We start from the raw sequence: 20,110 nt of genomic DNA, 5'->3' as shown, positions 1-20,110 counted from the left end.
GTGAATGTAGGATTTGTCCTACAATCAGAAGGCTTCCTCTAATCTGTATGCAGCCTGCACACAGAATGAAAAGTGTCCTCATTTTGTTCCAAAGCAAATTAAACATGTAGGGAGTCACGCTTGTGCTATTTCCTTACTTGGGTGTGATAGATAAACCAGATGGGAAACTCTGGATGCTTTCAAGGGAGAGTGTAAGGCAAGAGTGCAAAAATGCTGCCCTTCGCTCTGCAACTTGGCAGTGTCCTCCGGGATTATTTGAAGGGGCACAGTATTTGTCAGAGCCTGCAGGTGCATTCATGCCTTGACAGGTAGCTTTTAGGAAACTGGGCAGAAGAAGGCAAGGATGTGAAAGCTTCCTTTTAAGCTACCTGTGAAAATAGTACTCCCTTCAGGTATGGTGACTGTCATCCATATTTATAGGGTAAATGAGTGACAATAGGATGTGGCAGAATCCACCCTTCTCTCTTTTTGATCCTTACTAACTTTATGTAGAACAGAACCTCAAGTGAATGGCATTGAATGGATGAGATATTGTTTTGTAAAAAAAGAGGTAAATGGGTCTGTATTTACGCATCCACAAGTGGAAGCGCAGGAACAGTGTGGCTGCGGTCACAGCTGGAAAGTGGCATCTGGCCCAGTGGCTCACATGTTGCAGGTACTCAGTAAATATCCATCAAATGATCAATAAACTGATCTACCAAGATTATGTACTGTCAGGTCCCCAAACCTGATACGACTGGGCTTCTTCTTCTAGGAAAAAATGCAGTGCTCCCTCCCTGAACTGTGCAACATGCTGCCATTTATTGATAAAATTAAAACTGAATTTTGAAATGAGTCTGAGGGGAAATGAGGGGGAAATTCCAGATTTTTAAGGGAATGGTAGTCCAAAACCTCAGTGTAGTTCTTAACAGTCTAGTTTGAAGGAAATCCAGTTTTTTCCCCAATACATACTTGGACGCATCAAGCTTAAAATATGTGCTACTATAAGATTAAATTAAAATCATCCAAAAAGTAGAATAACTCATTGCATAGAATGGTTATACAGTTTTCTCCCTATCCTGCCACTGATTTTGGATGACTTAATAATGCAAGGCAGAAGGTTTATCTAACACATTGAAAATAACGTTTCAAGTTTTTAATAAGAATATGGTAATGAAATGATACCATAATGGAAGTACTGCTATTATTCAAAGTCATTTTCTCCTTACATCTAAGTTATTTTTGTGAGTGAGGTCCTTTGGTGGATTACTTTTATGTTGTTATGTTAAAATGTCTCGTACTACTTCGAGATAAATATTTGGTCAAGTCCCAGCTAATTTGAATTTTCAACTTCTTAGATTTCTTCATAAATAGTTCATGAAAACAAAAAAATTTATATTATCATGTTATTTTTTTAATGGCGGTCTCCATGGTATGACCTGGTTTCTTACACACTCAGCTCAGTGCCAGTTCCTTCTGCAGCACTGAGAAGAAATGGATGTTTGGGTGCGGCCTGAGGCACCGAGTCTCCTGGGTCTTTAAGCCTTATGTCAGTGATAGTAAGGTGGCAAAGCAGGTCACACAACTCGGGCTTGAGTCAAAGGAATATAAAAAAAAAATTAAATAGCACATTAATTGAACCAAAGCAATTTGTTTCCTGAGCATTCCTGCTCTGTGGAGTCTTTCTTCTGTCTCTATCAGGTACCTCTCTGTGAGACAGTGATTTCCATAATGGTGGAATTAAGTCGATTATTGTGAAGGCCTAACTGTAATCATAGATAATATACAAAAGTCCCCTGAAACCTATCACCTGGAACAATAATCACAGTCAGTTTGAAAAATGGCTGAAATGCTTATTCTGCTGGTTTTCTGCTTGGCTGGTCTGGTCAGAGAGATTTAACGCGGTATGTTCAGGGCTGTTAGGGCCAAATTCAGAGATTCAGTTCCCAAGAGAACAGCGAAGTCCTACAGATAAAACATTGTCCTGGAGGCACACTATTCCACTAACACTATCCAATTCCACTTTTTAATGTTCAGTGTGTCCAACATAACACATTAGCATATCAATAAATACTGGGAACATATTAACATGTACTGTTTATCTATTCATGTTTTTCTGTGCATCCACAAATAACAATCTCATCTTTGTCAGATATAACCCTAAAGAGTTCAGTGATTCATTTTTGAGAGGGCAACAAATAGTTGTCTGCAACTAAATACTGGTTTTGTAAAAATTTATGTCTCTGACAGATTCAGAAGCTAATTATCATAAATACTTTTACGTATTATTTAAGCTTCAAAGTAGGTACTGTGGTTTAAATAATACCTCACAGAAAATCAAATGAGATCAGATGCATTCAGGGTGGTGTGGCCATAGACAGAAAATTAAAACTTTTAGTGAAAAATCTTATATAATGATTGTAGAAAATCTGGAAATTTTCTATAAAGAAGAAATTTAAAGAAGAAAATTAAAATTGCCTCTTAATGTAAAATTCGGAGATAATGATTATTATTTTGGTACAATCTCTTTCAGATTTTGCCCCATTACAGTGAATATATAATAAATGTATATATACATGTATGTACATCATCGCCATGTAGTTTTGTACACAGGTTTTTATAATTAATATCATGTTATAAGCATTTCTCTTCTTATTATATTGATTCATTATGTGCCTGCATCATATTTGATAATGTTTTACTTTTATTTTTATGTGTTTTCCCTTTTTTTCTTAATATTATGGATCATTTTTTTTTCTCCTGTTGTATCTTATAACTGGTTTTTGCTGGTAGAAGTGAAAGCTATGGAATTTTGTGTGTATCTCAAATCTGGCCATGTTGCTGAATTCTCGTGTTCTAGTCAAGAGTTCTTAATTTGATTCTCTTAAATTTCTATAGGTATATATCACTCGCAAATAAAAATAATGTATTCCCTCATTTCTGTTATTTATGTTTTGTATTTTATAGTGTTGGTCAGAACTTCTAGATGAGTGTTAAGTGATCTAGCAATACATAAGGCATTCTTGATTGGTTTGTGATTTTAATTAAAATACCACTATTGTTCTCACTTATGTATTAGCTCTTGGTTTTAAGAGTATGTGTTTATCACCACAGGTTTAAATGTTTTGAAGTTGTTATCAAATGGTTGATTCTCACTGAGTGCCTCAAGAGCAAAGATTGTTGCTTGTTCACTTATTCAACAACTAATGCTTGTTTCAAAAATCCAAGTGAGAGATGATAGTGGCCTGGACCAGGGTAGTAACCTTCCAAGTGCTGAGAAGCTGTTGGATTTAGCCGTTTGGTTTCATGAATGTGGGGAGGCATGAAATAGAGGAGTCCTGGTGACGTAAAGGTGTTTGGCTGGAAACGCAGGAAGAATGGAGCTGCCATCAAGTGAGGTGGGGAAGGCTGTGATTACAGTAGGCTAAGGAAGATCGGGAATCCCATTTTTAATACATTAAGTTTGAGATGTCTGTTAGACATCTAAATGGAGACATTTAATAAGTGGACTGCGTGAGTCTAGAGTTTGGGACCCAAATCTGGCAGAATATTCAAATTTGAGAATCACTGACATATCCTGGTATTAAAAGATTATGTGAGACTGTGATATGAAAAGACCTTCAGACTATGTGAGATCGCTAGGAGAATGAGTATAGATAAGAGAAGTGGAAGAACCCCCAAAGGAGGCAGACTGGAATGATCAAGGAGGTAGAAAGAACGCTAAGTGTCCTCAACTTTGCCAGGTAAAAATCATGTATTAAGTAAGTGTCAAATGATGCTGATATGTCAGGTAAGATAAGGACTGAGACTTGACCACTGACTTTAGGAAATGTAGGAAGTCATTGATAAAACTGGGTTTAGTAGATTGAAGAGTGCATTGTAACCCAGCAATTCCACTCTTAGCTCTGGGTACCCTAGAAAGTCACAAGAGACAGGTATGTTCATTGCAGCACTTATGTGAAAGTAAAATAAATAAATAAAAATAAACAAACAAGCAAATAAATAAATAATAACCTAGAAGTCCATTTATAGGAGATAAATACTGAAATTGGTGCATATTAGTTAAGAAAAAAACAGAAGAGGTAATAGGAATGGAATTGGAGATGGTGAGTGTAGACAACTCTTTTGAGGAATTTTTGCATAAAGCAGATCAAATAGGAAGATAGCTGGCAGGGGAAGTAGGACATGGGGAGATGCTTTTTCTGCTTGTTTTATTTTTAAAGTTGGAAGAAATAGTAGCACATTTATACTCTGATGAGAATGATCCAATACGTGGTGAAAACTTGATGATGTCAGGGAGAGAGAGAGAGAATTGCTGGAGTAATATTCCTTGAGTAGGTGATCAACGATGACATCCTGTGTATAAATGGAGGGATTGATCTTATAGTGCAGCCAGGACATTGATCTGTGGTTAGTAGGCAGGAAGACGGAGCATAGGAATGTAGATTAGGGTACGTGGGTAGTTCTCTTCTAATCAGGTCTGCTTTTTACTGTGAGACAACTAGGTAGCAAGGTCATCAGCTGAGACAGAGGTTGTGGAGGAGGTGTTGGGGGTCTGAAGGAAGAGGAATTATGAAATAGCAATTTGGGAGAGAAAATGGAAAGGGACATGTGGTATGATGATATCATATATAGCTCGGTAGTACAGAAAGTCAGGAATTTAAAGTACGCCCACTCATAGTGTGCTTTCCTCCAGCCACATTCATCAGCACTGGGGCAGGCACGAAGCAAGTAGAGCGTTGGTTTTGTTGAGAGAGTAGTACAAAGAGCTAGGAAGGCAAGTGAGTCAGGGGAGCAATTATAGTAATTTACCATGGCATTGAAACTGGATAGGGAGGTGAGTAAGGAGAACGAGAGGATGGCCAGGTCTGTGGGTGGAGGTCCTAGTGGTGTGGAAAGATTGTTGGGGGTGGAGTACAGGAGAGACTGAACTGGAGAGAGAGGGTGGTGGTCAGAAAATGAGGTGCGAGGCCTTGAGACTATGGAGGGGCTTCAGTTATTGTCAATGGAAAGAACTAGGGCAGTGGTTCTCAACTGGGGAGTTACCTCCCAAGTGCTGCCCCACTCCTGGGATATTTAGCAACATATAGAGAAGGATTTGCAGTTGTCTCAGTGCTAGGTGGGACAGGGATGCTACTGGCATCTAGAGAATATGCTGGTAAACATTTTGTAACATGTTGTAAATTGGCACAGGACAGTCCCCTACAAATGTCAATAGTGCTGAAGCTGAGAAACCCTGCTCTAGAGTTCTGAGCATGGGAGTGACTCGAGGGCAGAGGGAGGAAGACGGCATCGTGGGAGAAGAGAAGCTCAGGGAACAGAGAGGTCTGGTTGGTGGAGGGATCATTTATATATTGAAAGTTCTAATAATTAACACAACAGTGGTAGTGGAGAGAGTGACAGTGACTGCCATAACGGTGACAAGTGAGGGAGGTGACTGTAAAGATGACAGCCAATACAGATGGCAGGTGATGTAATCTGGTGAGCTTCAAAGCCGGAAGTTTTAGGGGAAGGAAGAGAATGGTCTGAAAGTGGCATTGGGGAACAAGGAGAATTCTCCCCTACTTTCAGGCCCAGTGATACAAGGATAGTAGGGACAAAGCACAGCCACCCCTTGAGAGGACTGCAGTTGGGACAGTGTCCTCAGGGGAGGGCCGGGTTTCTACTGGCACAAAAGGGGAAGGCCCGGTAAGAAAACGGACTGAGGAGCTAGGGGATTTTGCTGGTGATAGGCCATGAATTACAGAGGGAACGAAGGAAGGGTTCCAGGAGTTGTTAGCAGTGAGAGAAGGGGACAGGCTAGGGGACGTGCTGAGCATTATTTGGGGGTGACTGACATAGACAGGGAGCATAATGAGATTGGATCCAGTGGATTCACGCAGATGAAGGCGGAGAGGCTGTGAATGTCAGAAGGGAGTGAGGGCTGGTTTTCTGTCTGCCCGTCCACCCCGGTGATGGGGATAGAAGGCCTAAGGGTAGTGAGATGGTGCCGGTTCAGTCTTAGCTTTCTTGGGAGAGAGTCTTTCTTACCTGTAGGTCGGTCTTGACACTGGCTGATGGACTTTAGGACTCGTGGGGAAACTGGGTGCTACATCAAGCCCTGGGTTTCACCCACTGTGATCAGATTTGCTTTTCAGAAAAACCACTGGCTGCAGGGGGGACCATGGAGGTGAGAATAGAGGCAGGTAAGTTAGGAGGCTGTAGGCTGATCAAGGGGAGATGATGAGAGGGGAGTCACCACAGGATGGAGAGGAAGTGGGCAGGTTGGGGAGGTATTTGGAGGTAAAACTGCTTCTGATTAGTAGCAGATTGAATGTTTTTATGAAAAATAGGGAAGAATTTTGGGTCATACCCAAATTTCTTGGTTTCATCAACAGGGAGAGAGTGCAGTCTCCAGCAGTAGGCCCAGCCGTTGGCATGTACTAAGCACATTTGTTGAATCCATGAAAAAAATGAAAAAATGATGCTGTGATTACTTTTATGTATAATGCATCATGAAACTAACCTCAGGTAAACTTACCCAGTGTGACAGGATGTAGAACCAAAAGGTTCCTGGCAGCGGTGGCTGTGAGTAATTAGACCCACTTGGCCGAACACTCGGGCCTGCTTGGAGAAGAGTACACGGGAAGTAGGGATGGCCAGGAATTGTCACTGTGCCTCGGCAAGCCCGACAGGGCTCACTTACATAAGCAGGGCTCCTTTCACGTTGCAAAGGGAACTATAGATTTTTCAAAATACTTTTATTGGAAAATAATTGCAAATTTACAAAAAGTTGCAAAAATGAAAATATTATAAAAAACACAGTCACCTGTTCTGACTCACATTCACTTACTGTTAACATTTCATTTCCTTTTTCATTTATCTCTCCCTCTACACACACACACACACACACACACACACACACACACACACACGATTCTTTTCTGAAAGATTTGAGAGTAAGTTTCACTTGTCATATGTTTCTAAATACTTCAGTGTGTATTTCCTAAGAATAAGGATGTTCTCTGATGTAACCACAGTACAGTTATCAACTTAATGCATTTACGTTGATATAATACTTCTCTCATCTACTCTCTATATTCCAATTTTGTTGGTTGACCTAATAATGTCCTTTATAGCATTTTCCCCTCCAGGATAAAACCTAATTAGCCTCCTTTAATACGGAACATTTTCGTAGCATTTCTGTTCTTTATGACATTGACATGTTTGAAGAATACGGTTCTGCTCCACTTTTTAAAAATAGAAAGCTACTCATTTCATATATGTCTGTTGTTTCCTTGTGATTAGACTGAGGCAATGTGTTCTCAGCCAGAAAGCTGCATAGGTGAAGTTGTGTCCGTCTCTGGGTTAGCACATCTGGAGATGCGCGGCGACTTTCGTCAGTTAAGTTTGATCACCTAGTTATATAAAATGTTGCCCAGTTTTCCACTGTATCATTACTGGTTTTTTTTTCTCCTGTGCAACTAATAAGTAATCTGTGGGGAGATACTTTAATTCAATGCAAGCAGGATTAACTAGCATTCATCGAGACTTCTTGCCTAATCCAATCTTTTACAATGATGCTTGCAAAATGCTGATTTTCTGGCTCTCCCACTCCTTCCACATTCTCAGTCAGCCCTTAGCATTCCACGGTAAACAAGAGCCACACCTCTCTTCTATTTATTTATCAGTTATTGACTTATCAATTCCTCTTTTTTCAGTGGTTTATACTATATTACTCTACTTAACTCTTTGGTCAGTGCGAGTCCTTTTAATGTGGCTTCTGTGCCCTTTTGACCTGCCCCTATCTTTTTTTTGGTCACTTTCTTCCATTTTGGTATAATGTGGTGTTTCAAGTGCATCATGTACCCACCCTGCACCCACCCTGTTACCAGCCATTTCTCCAAAGAGTCCTAGTTCCTTTTAGTGGGGAGGGTTCAAGATCTGGGTGTTTGGTGTGGTCATTGTTACTGGTGTGACTTTCTTTCTTGGCCCTTTCAGTGGACAAAACTAGGGAATATATGCATACATATTCACATGCATGCAAATATATATCTGCACATATAAAAATGCTTATATACGTTTCAGAAATCACGAGTTCATACCATACCTCTAATTTCCACCCTTCCCCATGGGGTTCTTTCCTACCTCCCCTCATTTCATATTTGTATGTCCTTTCTTTGTGCATGAGAACTTTGGCTCCCAACAACAGAAACACATTTACTCATTTGCTCAGTTCTAAAATACATCTCAAATAATTTCAGAATTGCTTTGGCCAAACCACTAAACTGACAGTTGCTTCCAGTTTCACTCACATATACCACCTTGCCAAGACTGAGGGCATAAATAGTCAAATACCATGTTCAAAATGTACTTGTGTTGGCTTCCTTCCCACCTTCCCTATTACTGTGGTTATGGTATTCATTTAAGATCTAGTTATGTTTACTTGTTTCAGTTTGCTTTCAATTATAGGTCCCCCATTCATATCCTTATTTATTTGATTTTATTTTCAGAAGATGCAGAAGATTAACATGCTTCCCAAAGTAAAACTATACAAAAAGGCACACTTAGAGAAGTATCACTAACTCCCATATTCCTTCAGTCCTGTCCCCGCCCCCTTCCTTGTAGGTAACCAACTTCAGCATTTTATGGTTTATCCTCCCTGTGTTTCTATTTGTACAGTTAAGCAAATTAAAAAAATTTCCTTCTTTCTTGCCTAAAAGGTAGCATTCTCACCTCAAAGCTAGCATACTACATACGTATGTGCACTTTGCTTTATTTTCACTTAGTCATGCCTCCTGGAAATCCCACTTCTTGTTCTTTGTACAGCTGCATAGCAGTACTCCTTTGAGTGTATGTACCATAGTTTAGTCAACCAATCTCTTCTGCTGGGACATTTAGGTAGTATTCAGTTATACATTTTCCTTTGATCAACCTATTTCTATGTTGTTGGAGGGGTATCTTTGGGGTAAATTCCTAGGCGTGGGAATGCATGGTCAAAGAGTCAGGACATTGTTAGTTATTGGCATATTCTCTCCACCCAAAGTTTTTGTGGCAGTTTGCATTTCCACCTATGATGTACGAGCATCCCAGATGTAATATTTCCCCCCAGATATTCTTAATTATGGAGTTGCTAGTACGGTTTGGATCCTGATGCCACACGGCAGTTTGGTTTGGAGTCTCTTACGTTCAATGATGGACTGCTGGCCTTGTGGTCAAATAGCATGGTTTAAGTCCAGCTCTGTCACTTATCTAACTTTGTATAATCTGAACAACATTTAACCTACCTTTCCTTATCTATGAAGTGAGAATGAGTGTACCTGTCTTTTAGCGTTGTTGTGAGATTGAAAGCACCTCGTCCAACGTTGGATATGTACTAGGCATCCAGTACGAGTCTGAATCAGAACCGTCTCAACCTCGTGCTACTTAGAGCTACTGAAGTTTTACACAGCAAAGGACTCAGGGAGCGCCTTGTTGTTGACCAGTCTTGGCTACTGAGTAGCTTGGACTAAGGCAGGGAGGAGAGCCCAGGTCTCCCAGGTTCACGGACTTACCTTTGTTTCACTTACTGGTATGGTTTTTAATTTTCTCCATAATTAAAACACATAGGCTATTTGTTTGGAAGGGATTTTTAAATTCTGCTATATATTTTTTTAAAAATTAACAGTGTTAGTAGAACTTACTAGATACGCCTTCGTTTTAACAAGCTTAAATGACATTTGTTATGAAAATTTTTTAACGTTTATAAGACTGGGAATAAAGATTATTATTAAAAAACTTAAATCTGCAAGTATAATAGAGAAATGTTGACATACTAGTAAATGCTATAATTTCTCTAAAGAACAGATGAAGAAAACAGTAAAAACAATAACAAAAGCAAACTACCTGGAATTCTGGGTTTCTGTCTGAATTTTTTTCAAATAGGTTAGGTAGCAGAATAAGCTCAATATAATAGTTTTCAAAAATGATACAGATATTCTGTTTTGGCTCGTATTTTCTTTTTTTTGAATTTTGGGAGGAAAAGGAAAAAGAGGAGAAGCAACATAATCTAACACATCCTTTCCAACTCTATAATATGTTTTTCTGGACTAGAAGCAGTTATATATAATTATTCATCAAGCATTCAATTTTTTTATCTGTAAAAGAGGTAAAAAGGTTTTTCACATTTAGTATATATTTTGGAATATGACCCACATGGCTGGCAAGTGTACTGGAATATTTTTGCTGTTTTCGTTCTTTTACTGTAAACTATAACATATATGCAGCAATGGAAATTAATTTTATTCTCCAAGCGCTCTGCTGAAATGCACAGTGATTTTTAATTCAAACCATATTACATGTCTTTCAAAAAGAATTAAAAAAATAACGTGTGTGTGTGTGAGAGAGAGAGAGAGAGAGAGAGAGAGAGAGAGAGAGAGAGAGAGAGAAAATGAGAGAGAGTCGGGGTGTTTATGTGCAGTGTAATATTTTTTTAAACTAGAGTACTTAAAATATGCTTCCTTGAAAGAAAGTTCTTTGTTCATATAAGTCAGGGAAACACCAACTACCTTCCCAGATCTTGGAGATTCACACTATACTTTAGCACATTAAAAGATCTGGGTATTATTCCGTAATAAGAAAGGATAAAATGCTGCCATTTGTGACAACGTGAATGGATCTTGAGAGTATCATGCTAAGTGAAATAAAGCAGATGGAAAAGGACAAGAACCATGATTCCACTCATTTGTGGAATATAAAACAGGAAGCAGCAAACAGACAAACAAAACAAACCAACAAACTCATAGACACAGACAAGAAAATGGTGATTATCAGAGGGAAATGGGGCTGGGGAGAGGATGAGAGGGTAAAGAGGTCAAATTTATGATGATGGAAGGAGACTTGACTTTGGGTGGTGAGCACACAATCTGATGTACACATGATGTATTATAGAATTGTACACCCGAAACTTATATAATGTTATTAACCAATGTCAGCCCAATAACTTTAATTTTTTAAAAAAAGGATCTGAGTATTTAACCTAGTGTTTCCCAAACTTATTCACCATAGAACTCTTTTTTTTTCCCCGCCAATATCACAGAACACTAATGTTGTAGGAAATACTCTTTAGGGAGCAGGATGTAAAGAAAAAGTTTGAAAAAAATAAGATAATATTTTACTCAGTGTTTTATAATTCCCTTCTAACTTTCCATTCATAAAATAACAAGATTGGTATTTTTTTTTGTTGCAGGTCTCACTTTGAATTCTTTATCTGGGTTTGAAATCAGGATGCCTAGAAAAGAGAGCAGTGGGAAATATGGGGAAAGTCATTAAAACAAGCGTGCCTACTCTCATACATATACAAACATAGTTCAATTTTTAAAAATGCAGTTATGTCAACCTCACCATTTTTAAAGATAACATTTCTTAAAACAGTTAAAATTTTGTGATATCTCTTTGGTGTCTGTTTTCAGTTGAAGAATATATTTTTATACTTCCAACACTTGCCTTCCTTTACATTATTAGTAATTAGGTTATTTCAGTCTTTTGCTATCAGCCCTGATGGTTTTGGTATTTTCCCCCTAGTGCCTAAAGTAAGTTAATAATTGCCAAGTACGTGCACATCTTGTAGAGACTGAATGTTAAAAACAACAAAATCCCCCAATTCTTTAGATTTATAATCTCACTCTTTTAATCTGTCCTCTGTCTCTGTACATCATTGATAGGCAACCTCTGCCATAGGCTTTTCCAGTGTTTATAGCTGTTACATCTTATTATAGTCAAATACTAATCTCTTTTCCTCTTAAATATGTGACCTATGCGATGAACCTTAGGTTACTTCTAATGACCTTGGAAGTGGGACAAATTGTGTAACCATAGGATTGTGAAGATGTCCATCCTCATAATTTAGGGAGACTGTCCAGTCCTGGCTGCTTCCCACGACAGAAACGGAACTGGCCAGAGGGGCTGTGAGTGGCAAGGGGGGGAGGCAGGCTTGGGAGAGGCATGGAAGGTTGAGTGGACCCTGGGATAGTAAGTCACTTTGCAACTTTAAGTGTGAGCCCCTCCATGCCCTGTCAGGAATCTCAGTACACTTAGGAGAAGCCAGACTAAAGTAAATGTCTTTCATCAAGTTTGCAAAGAAACAGACAGCAAAACTGGGAAAAAGAGACTGAGAAGACTGACGAAGAGTTAGATTGACATGCCATCGATATGATACAGGTCCGGAATTCTTAATAGATGATGGAATTGGGGGTTGGAGCCAACTTTACCTAGAAATCCACAGTGTAGTGAAGTCCCGAAGTGATATCTGTGTTACGGGTGGTTTAAGCTTGATCAGATTATAAAATACAAAGAAATAGATTCAGACCATAGCTTTGCTTCTGACGTGAAATGACAAAAGCTATGAAGGTGTTTGAGTAACTTTGCCAAAAGCAAGCATTGGATGCTGGGATAAAGTATCTGCGCACTATGTTGGAATGAACTTAGCTCCTCATCTTTGAGCGTATGGAAATATGCTATTATCCATGTCTTTTTGGAAAAAGTTTAGTAGGTAGGAGAGTGATAGAAAGAAAGACGTTTGAAATACCACATCTGTTAAATTCATGCCAGCAGTCCTGTGAGTGGCAAAAACACACACGATTTATTCAGAATCCCTGGCTCCATTTTCAGTTATGTTAACCCTCCTTTTAATATTTGGATCACCCTGCTGACAATCAGATGGAGCAACAGGCAGCGCTGGTAAAGCGCTGTATATGCGGAGGATAAGTTTATATTTGTCCTTGGCACATGGCAGAAGTAAGTAGGGGGCCTGTGGGAAGGAAGCTCTTTTGTCCCTTTAACATATTTGTACCAAAGGAAACTTGAGAAAATCCAATTCTGACTGGATCTTAAATACCTTTTTTCCTTTCATGAAGTGATGATAGTTTAAAAAAATATGTTAAAAAGTAGCTATCCTGCGACCAGGTCTGTATTTGAAAAGCGAAAGTATGCCAACATTTTGTGGAAAATAAAGTGAAAATCAGTCCATGGAAAATTTGAGGAGATTTATTTTATTTTTAAGATTGAATGCTTTTTGTTTCTCTTCCACTTTTGGAAAACACTTTCTGAATTCATTGACTTTTCTTCCTCATCTCTAGTTTTGTCATCCCTATTCCTTTCATGAAAGTTCCTGAAGATTTCTTACCGTGAAATGCGGTAACCTCCTTTGAAACCCTGTTTGACCTTTCTGGGTCACTTGAGACTTGCACTCTCCTCCCAGCCTCCTGGTCCGTTTGACCTCTCTCTCTCCACCTTCACAGGAGCATCTCTGCTGTGATTCCACCTTTGTCCACTCTGTGCACTCTCCCTGAGCAATCTCTTTTACACTCAAGAGGGAAATTCTCTGTGTCAGCAGATACCATCTCATTCCTTAGCTCTGTTTACTGGCCCACTAGGCATGTTAATTCTCAGTTCCATGGGCACCTCAAAATCAAAATAGCCTGGGTTTATTGTTCATTCCCTCGCTATCCCCTCGTTTTCCCCCACTTGCTGTATTTTAATATTTAGCAGCACCCAAGCCAGAAATCTGGGAATTGTCCTACGTTCTTCCTCTACCTCACAAGATTTTGGAATTACAGGTTGTCTTGCTGTAACATGCATATATTGGCTCTGTTTTTAACACACTCTTTCATTTTTACAAATAAATTTCTAAATTGTGCAGTCTCATTCCAGATGGACTTAGGAGTAATTTCATACATATAAATGTTCTGTCCTTGTTAAATGTAGCAGGGTGGGGCGGGGATCATTTTGACAATTTGTGTTTATGAATACACAGAAACCTCATTCCTGGGGGCATTTCTGAATTTGAGATATGAGCTTGTTTTTTCTCTGAAACTAAATTAGCAAACATACAACTTCACAGAGCTTGTGGTTTATTGTTTTAGTACTTATGTTGTATTTTACTTAACTATTCGGTCACTTAAAAAACAATAAATAATATCTTCTGCACAGTTAGAATTACCCCTAATACTGCCTTTGTTTCTTAGGTGTTAAATATAGACTTAAGTAACCACTGGATTAAAATAATCGTTAAAATTTATTGTCTACCTATTATGTGACAATTTACATCTGTCATATCATTGAATTTAATTCACCCAATAAATTGACGCAGAATGGAGAAAGTCAGAATCAGACATTGTTTAATTTGCCCAGATTTCCCTGCTGTGCTGGTCATGCGCCCGAGTGAGCCTCTTGAGATAAGACATCAGTTTAAGTGTGGCCTGGACGTCCCTGAAAGCAATACAGTTAAGAACTGGATTTATAGGCATCTCCTTTTTTCTGGGGAGTTGATTTGCATACAAATCCTGTTTTGGTTCCCATTTATGACCAAAGAGTTTTTGGTCCTTCAGTGCCATCACCTTGTTTATCCATGACCATGGGGTGATGCGGAAGGAGGTGACGGCACTAAGATTTACATGAAGTTTATATTTTGTTATTTTAATTAACTGAAAGTGTTAAGGCACACTTCTAAAACCAGCTATAAAGATAACAGTCTTTCTGTTATGCGTTCATAATTTGTCTGTTTACTTGAATTTTTAGTACTTAGAGGATGGCTGTCATCTGAAAAACGTGAGGTCAATAATTCATGTTCTCTCTTTTTCTTTCTCAGTGCAATGAAACCTCGTTCTTTTTTGAAGCTCGAAGTAAAACTGCTTGCAAGCATCTTTGGAAGTGTAGCGTAGAACATCATACATTTTTTAGGTATGTGAACGTGAAAGTTTTGTTCATTGTTCCAATAAATGAAAATTGCATTTGTCTTCATAACAAGAATTCTGTTCTGTCTACAAGTAGAAATTTAGAAGTGTTTGTCTTTTATTTTTTCAGCCACCTAATTCTCTGGATCATAATACAGATATGTAGATACGCAAAACCACACAAACTCATAGGTATCTTCTTTGCTCATATTGTAAGAAGGGGTCAGGGACAATTTTTTTTGGTTTATGTAAAAGTGAAGCTTTGGTATTGGTGGAAATTAAGTGTTCTGCAGTGGACATACTAAATTTAAAATGCCTGTTAGCCATGTAAGTGGAGACATGGGTAGGTAGTTGGGCATACAAAGCTCACTGGAAAGACCAAGGTTAATATTTAAGTCGAAGGCGACGGGACGAGGTCCCTATGGAAAAAGTGAAGAGGGAGAAGCAGAAAGCCAAGGACTGAGCTGTGGGGCCCTCCCAGCATTTCAAGGACAGGAGGAGCCAGCCATGTAGTATGACAAGCAGTAACCAGGAGAGAGTGTGGGAAGATGGAAATGAGGGAGGAAAATGTCTTGCTGAGTAGGCAGCTGGCAGCTGCCTTGCTGCTGTGCTCCTAGTACGTCAAGAGGAGGGTAGAGAATTGACTGTTGGATTGTGGGGACACTTTGTTTATTTCACATCCTACGGTATAAAGGTAAAACTAAATGTTACCAGGTGGTACGTTAAGCTGTATCTTTTGGTGTTTTTAAATTTAAAACTAGGTTAATTCTTTCTCTTCTTCCTATTTGATTTGCATGGAAGAGTTTTTCCAAGTTGCATGATGTTGGAGAAGCATTCTTGTAAAATGACCAATGTCCTTTATAGAGTTTGTATTAGGAGAGGGATGTGGCCCCGAAAACCTGACACATGGCCTCCAGGTCCATGGGGCTGGGCCAAGGGGTTCCCCAGGGAAGGGTCTGGTGAAGGTACCCTGGAATGGGAAATACTAGAGAATATTGTACAAAGAAGAGTGAACCAACACATTAGATATGGTTAAATGCCATGAGAACCTTGACATGAGTAAATCAACATAGTGACAAAGTTCCCAGTATGATTTCAGGAGAGAAAGTAAGGTGATTCACATCTAAAGCTGCCTAGGGCAATGATGTATATAATAGTCTCCAGAAAGTATGAGTACTTTGATATTATACATATATAAAAGGCTAGAGTGCGGTTGTGTTTCAAATATTAGCTGAAAATAACTGATTATTATTTTCTGCCAATATGTAGACTAAATGAAATATTTTGACAAGCTGTTAAAACAGTGTTGTGCTATTATATTTTCTAACTAGCGTTTGCTCAAGTGTTGCATAAGAATCTGTATTTATGAGTCCTTATCTAATTTTCTTTCAAAAATGAATCAGACTGCCAGAAAATGAATCAAATTCATTGTCAAGAAAACTCAGCAAGTTTGGATCCATGAGTTACAAGCACCGGTATAGGTAAATGGCATTTTTTCCTTGGGGGAAAAGTGTGTAAATAAAACAATGTTTAATTCAGCTGTCCACATATGTGCACAGTAAAGTTTGTGGTTTAATTTTCTTCTTATTTTTCCACAGTGTCAATGATTTTCATGAGCATAATAGTTTATTAAAACGTTTTTGAAAAAAATGATTATCCAAGTTTAATTATACTTCATGTCTGTATTCACTACGTTAACATAGGACTTTTAGAATGTAGTAGAGCTTATTACTATCTTAGAAATTTAGTTTGATGCAAATATCACTTATTTCTAATCATGTTCTGATTATGAAACAAAATGGATATTTTGAATACTAGCTGATTGGCATTCTATAACATTCAATTGATCCCTACTGTAACACAGGTATACTTTATATTATGGCTCAAACCATGTTTTCTGCAGCATAAAGACTACATGTAGTAACGCTAGCAAATGTATCTAAACTTTATCCAGCATTTACGAAGTGCCGTGTATTGTGCTAAATGTTTTCCATTTGTTGCTTCATTTAATCATCACAGTTTTCTTAATATCGTCCTCATTACTGTGTGAGGAAACTAAGGCTCAAAGAGGCCAAGCCATTTCTCAAGGTAACCCAGCTAGGAAGCAGTAAAGTGGGGTCGACTACAGAGCCTGTGCGTTTAACCGGTAGGCACACGTTTGGCATGTTGCAGGATGTGCCTGATTCCTTAGGCAGCCAGGCAGGTGCTTGTGTCTTTTTCTAATACCAGCATTAAAAATAGGAGCCTTCCATGTTTTGAAAAAGAATTTGTTTTGTTTCTGTTAAGTGGAGAGCCTGTGATTGCAGGGCATGGAATTGGGTCTATAAAGATAAAAAGTTTCAGATCTAACCACCTGTCTTCAGAACAGTATCATTCAGCCAGTGAAGCAGGTCCCCGTCCTGTAAGACCCAAGCAGGCTGCAGAAATGCCGCCTAAGGGGGTGGTGGGACACTGTTCTGTTAGTTCCCCTGAAGACATCACTGAATGAGATGCTTACCTAAGAGACTTAGGAATAAAGTCCAGTCAAATGTTTGCAGAACAATGATATCCCGGACTTTAATTCCTTTATAGTCCGGCACTTTCTTTGTCTTTAATTGGAAACCAGAGATAATCAGAGTGATTAATATTAATGTTCAGTATATTAGTCTTTATATATTATGCAGATATTTGCTCATTTGATGACTTAAATAAAACTTAGATGTTATGGTATTACAAATGTTCTTGATATTGGTATGAAGGTATTCATTGATATCTAAAAATGTAACCTTCGTGGTGTCACGGTTCTCCCTTAGACAGTGATACAATTATCAGAAATTTAGGGAAAGAGTATTTACTTTTATATTGCGAAGAAGTGTGAATAGTCACTATTTGTGCTCTTCTCCCAACTGGGCCATAAAACATGTCCAGGGTGATAGAGAGAATGTGTAAATCTATCTCTTTTTCATTGAAATGGAGCTAGTGAAAAGGTATCTGTCTTACTGTTCCTACTATTAAAATTGTAATTATGCTGTTTAACATATGTTATGGTTGGTTTCCACACTTTCTCATACCTGATTTCTCAAATGTATTGAAATGCAAATGTTGTGGCTCCTGGGAATTATTATTAGAAAGTTATTGGATTTTGCATATTAAATATCATTTCTTCCAAGAAAGTAATTAAAGGTAACCTTTGCAGAATTGGAAGCTCCGCTAAATCTGTTCTAATTTCATTGCTGGTATTAACTGCCTCGTTAGTCTAATGAAACCTACATCTCCATGTCTGTATGTAGGAAACACTAACGTTATGCCATCTCTAGAAGAAACACGTTTCATCCCACTGCCCAGAGCTAGGCTTAATCAGGGGTGGGTCTCAGATAGCTGGGTGGTCGCCAGCACATGGACTGTAAATTGTCAAAAGAGGAAAAATAACCAGCCTTTAACAAACATCGTAGACCTGTTCCTTTCTTGAGACATTCTGTACATCTGGTGGAATGAAAGCAGGGCCCTGGAAACACAGAGGGCCCCTCCTTGACCCTGTAGGCTTTTAGAGGATGGGGTATAAAGAACAGTATAAAAAGTAGCTACAGTATTTGAATGGGGGTGTGTCTGTATTTGTGTGTACAATTGTGTATGTGTTTATAGTGGTGTGTGTGTACAGATGTATGTGATGTAGGAAGACAGTTCTATCTAGTCTTTCCTCTCTTTCCTGCATCTTTGGGCTTGCAGAATACTGAGGGGATTCCAGCATCTTTTAGAAAACCTTATCATTACTTGAGAAGGGAAAAATTAGACATTTTTAGTGATAAGTGTCAGCCAGTCCTTTCCAAAATTCTAAATTAAATTTCTGGAGAAAGACTGAGCTGAAATCTAACAATCTTAATCTTTTTTTTTATTATTGTTTTATTATCAGAGATCAGTAATCTGAAATAGAGATTGGTCAAATCTTTGATTAAATATTTTTTTGTACACTGATACCTCTTTTTTCAAGCCTTTTAAAAATTAACCTTGAAGTTTGTAGGGCACTCCTGGTTTTGATGAATGAATGAGTTGTGTAGAATTTATACTCCAGAAATGAGAATTGGGCCTGAGAACCCCTGCCCCTGGAAACCCAGATAATTTTCTTGTAGGACTTAAGTCACACACACTTTCCACGTTTCTTAAAGCGTGGAAGGGAGAACAAGTTCTCGTGACAACCTTCTTTGTGTCAGGTGCTTTCACATGTGTTACTTTATTTAATCCGCTCAGTGACCTGCCAAAGGAAATATCATATCCTCATTTATACAGATGAGAAACTTGAGCCCCACAAAAGTAATTGAACTAAAAGACCTTTAAGGAGTAACTGGCAAAGCTGGGATTTGAACCTAGGCATTTCCAGTCATGTTCTCTTCTCTCTACGCCATTGATTGCCGATTGTGCCCTTACTTTGAGGCTGAAGAGCTACTGACAGTGCCAGTCGGCATAGAATAGGAGTCTGTGTGCCCGAGTGTGGGGAGGGAGGAAAGTGGGTGATCATGGGAATAAATTGCTGTGCGGTCACTTCGGAGAGCCACCAGGCACTATAAATCTCTCTAGTAATCAAATACTTAACGCTACAGGGAAATAGTAAGAATACTGTACAAGAGTATTTCTGCTAGAAAATGGTAAGAACAAGTAGAAATATATTATAAATGATGAAAATAAGGCTCCAGGAGTTTCAAAAATAACCTGTTGATTATTTCTGTTAAAATCTGTTGATTGTAACCTGTTACAGTTGTAACAGAGCTATGTTTTTCAGACCGGGCTTGCAACTTCAGAGTGAGTGTTATGTTCCTTGTCCCACACATCCAGGCTGTGCTGTACGGACCGGCTGGAGGCCCGAAAGTGTCCCGGGGCCCATACAGCCTGTGGCAGATCAGTTTATGTTTCTGGACCATCATTTTATTAATTTTCTGACACGATTTTGTCATTTCTCCTTTATTTCTGAGAGCAAACCCATGAGGAAAAATTGAATAATAAAGTAAAATCTCATTGTAAAATGCCTCAGTGGTCCACAGAATGGGTTCTATTTTTAGGACAAATTTTTTTTCTTTATGCAGCAAAGTATACAATATCCAAGTATTATAACAGAGAAAGTCTGTTGTAAGTCTTATCTTCATACTCCAAACCATTTATAATAATGGAATTTTGCCCTCTCTATAGATTTTTTTTTTTTCTTTTAGCTTTTCAGGAGAGAGATGTTGCTATTCATGTTACCTTATGTACTAACTTTAAAAATACCATATAGTTAAATTTCAAGTGAAAGAAAACCTGTCACAGTTTGCTCCTCTCCCCTCCCCCGGTTCTCATGATCTGTTAAACATGAAGTACACTATAGATTTGACTTGACATCTTAATTCACGGTAGCTCATATCAAGTGTTGTCCCCGATTAGCCTGATTTGTATGACTGTTTCAAGCATTTAAAAAAAATTTTTCTAATAAAGAT

General features: G+C 38.5%; 1 protein-coding gene across 2 annotated transcripts in view; it reads left to right on the top strand.

The window, feature by feature from the left end:
• The window catches only part of EPB41L4A (erythrocyte membrane protein band 4.1 like 4A), a 226,423-nt gene that overhangs the window by 135,810 nt on the left and 70,503 nt on the right, over positions 1-20,110 (top strand). For both annotated transcript variants that reach the window (XM_019727789.3, XM_019727788.3), the window contains exons 10-11: positions 14,585-14,676; positions 16,073-16,150. In XM_019727789.3, the coding sequence (XP_019583348.2) occupies positions 14,585-14,676; positions 16,073-16,150 (170 nt within the window). The remainder of the gene's footprint in view (positions 1-14,584; positions 14,677-16,072; positions 16,151-20,110) is intronic.

The sequence above is a fragment of the Rhinolophus sinicus genome, chromosome 3, assembly GCF_057876585.1.
Source record: "Rhinolophus sinicus isolate RSI-liver-muscle chromosome 3, RSI-T2T, whole genome shotgun sequence".
NCBI classification, from domain to species: Eukaryota; Metazoa; Chordata; class Mammalia; order Chiroptera; family Rhinolophidae; genus Rhinolophus; species Rhinolophus sinicus.
The sequence above is the reverse complement of the archived record's forward strand: the minus strand, read 5'-3'. Positions and strand labels throughout refer to the sequence as shown.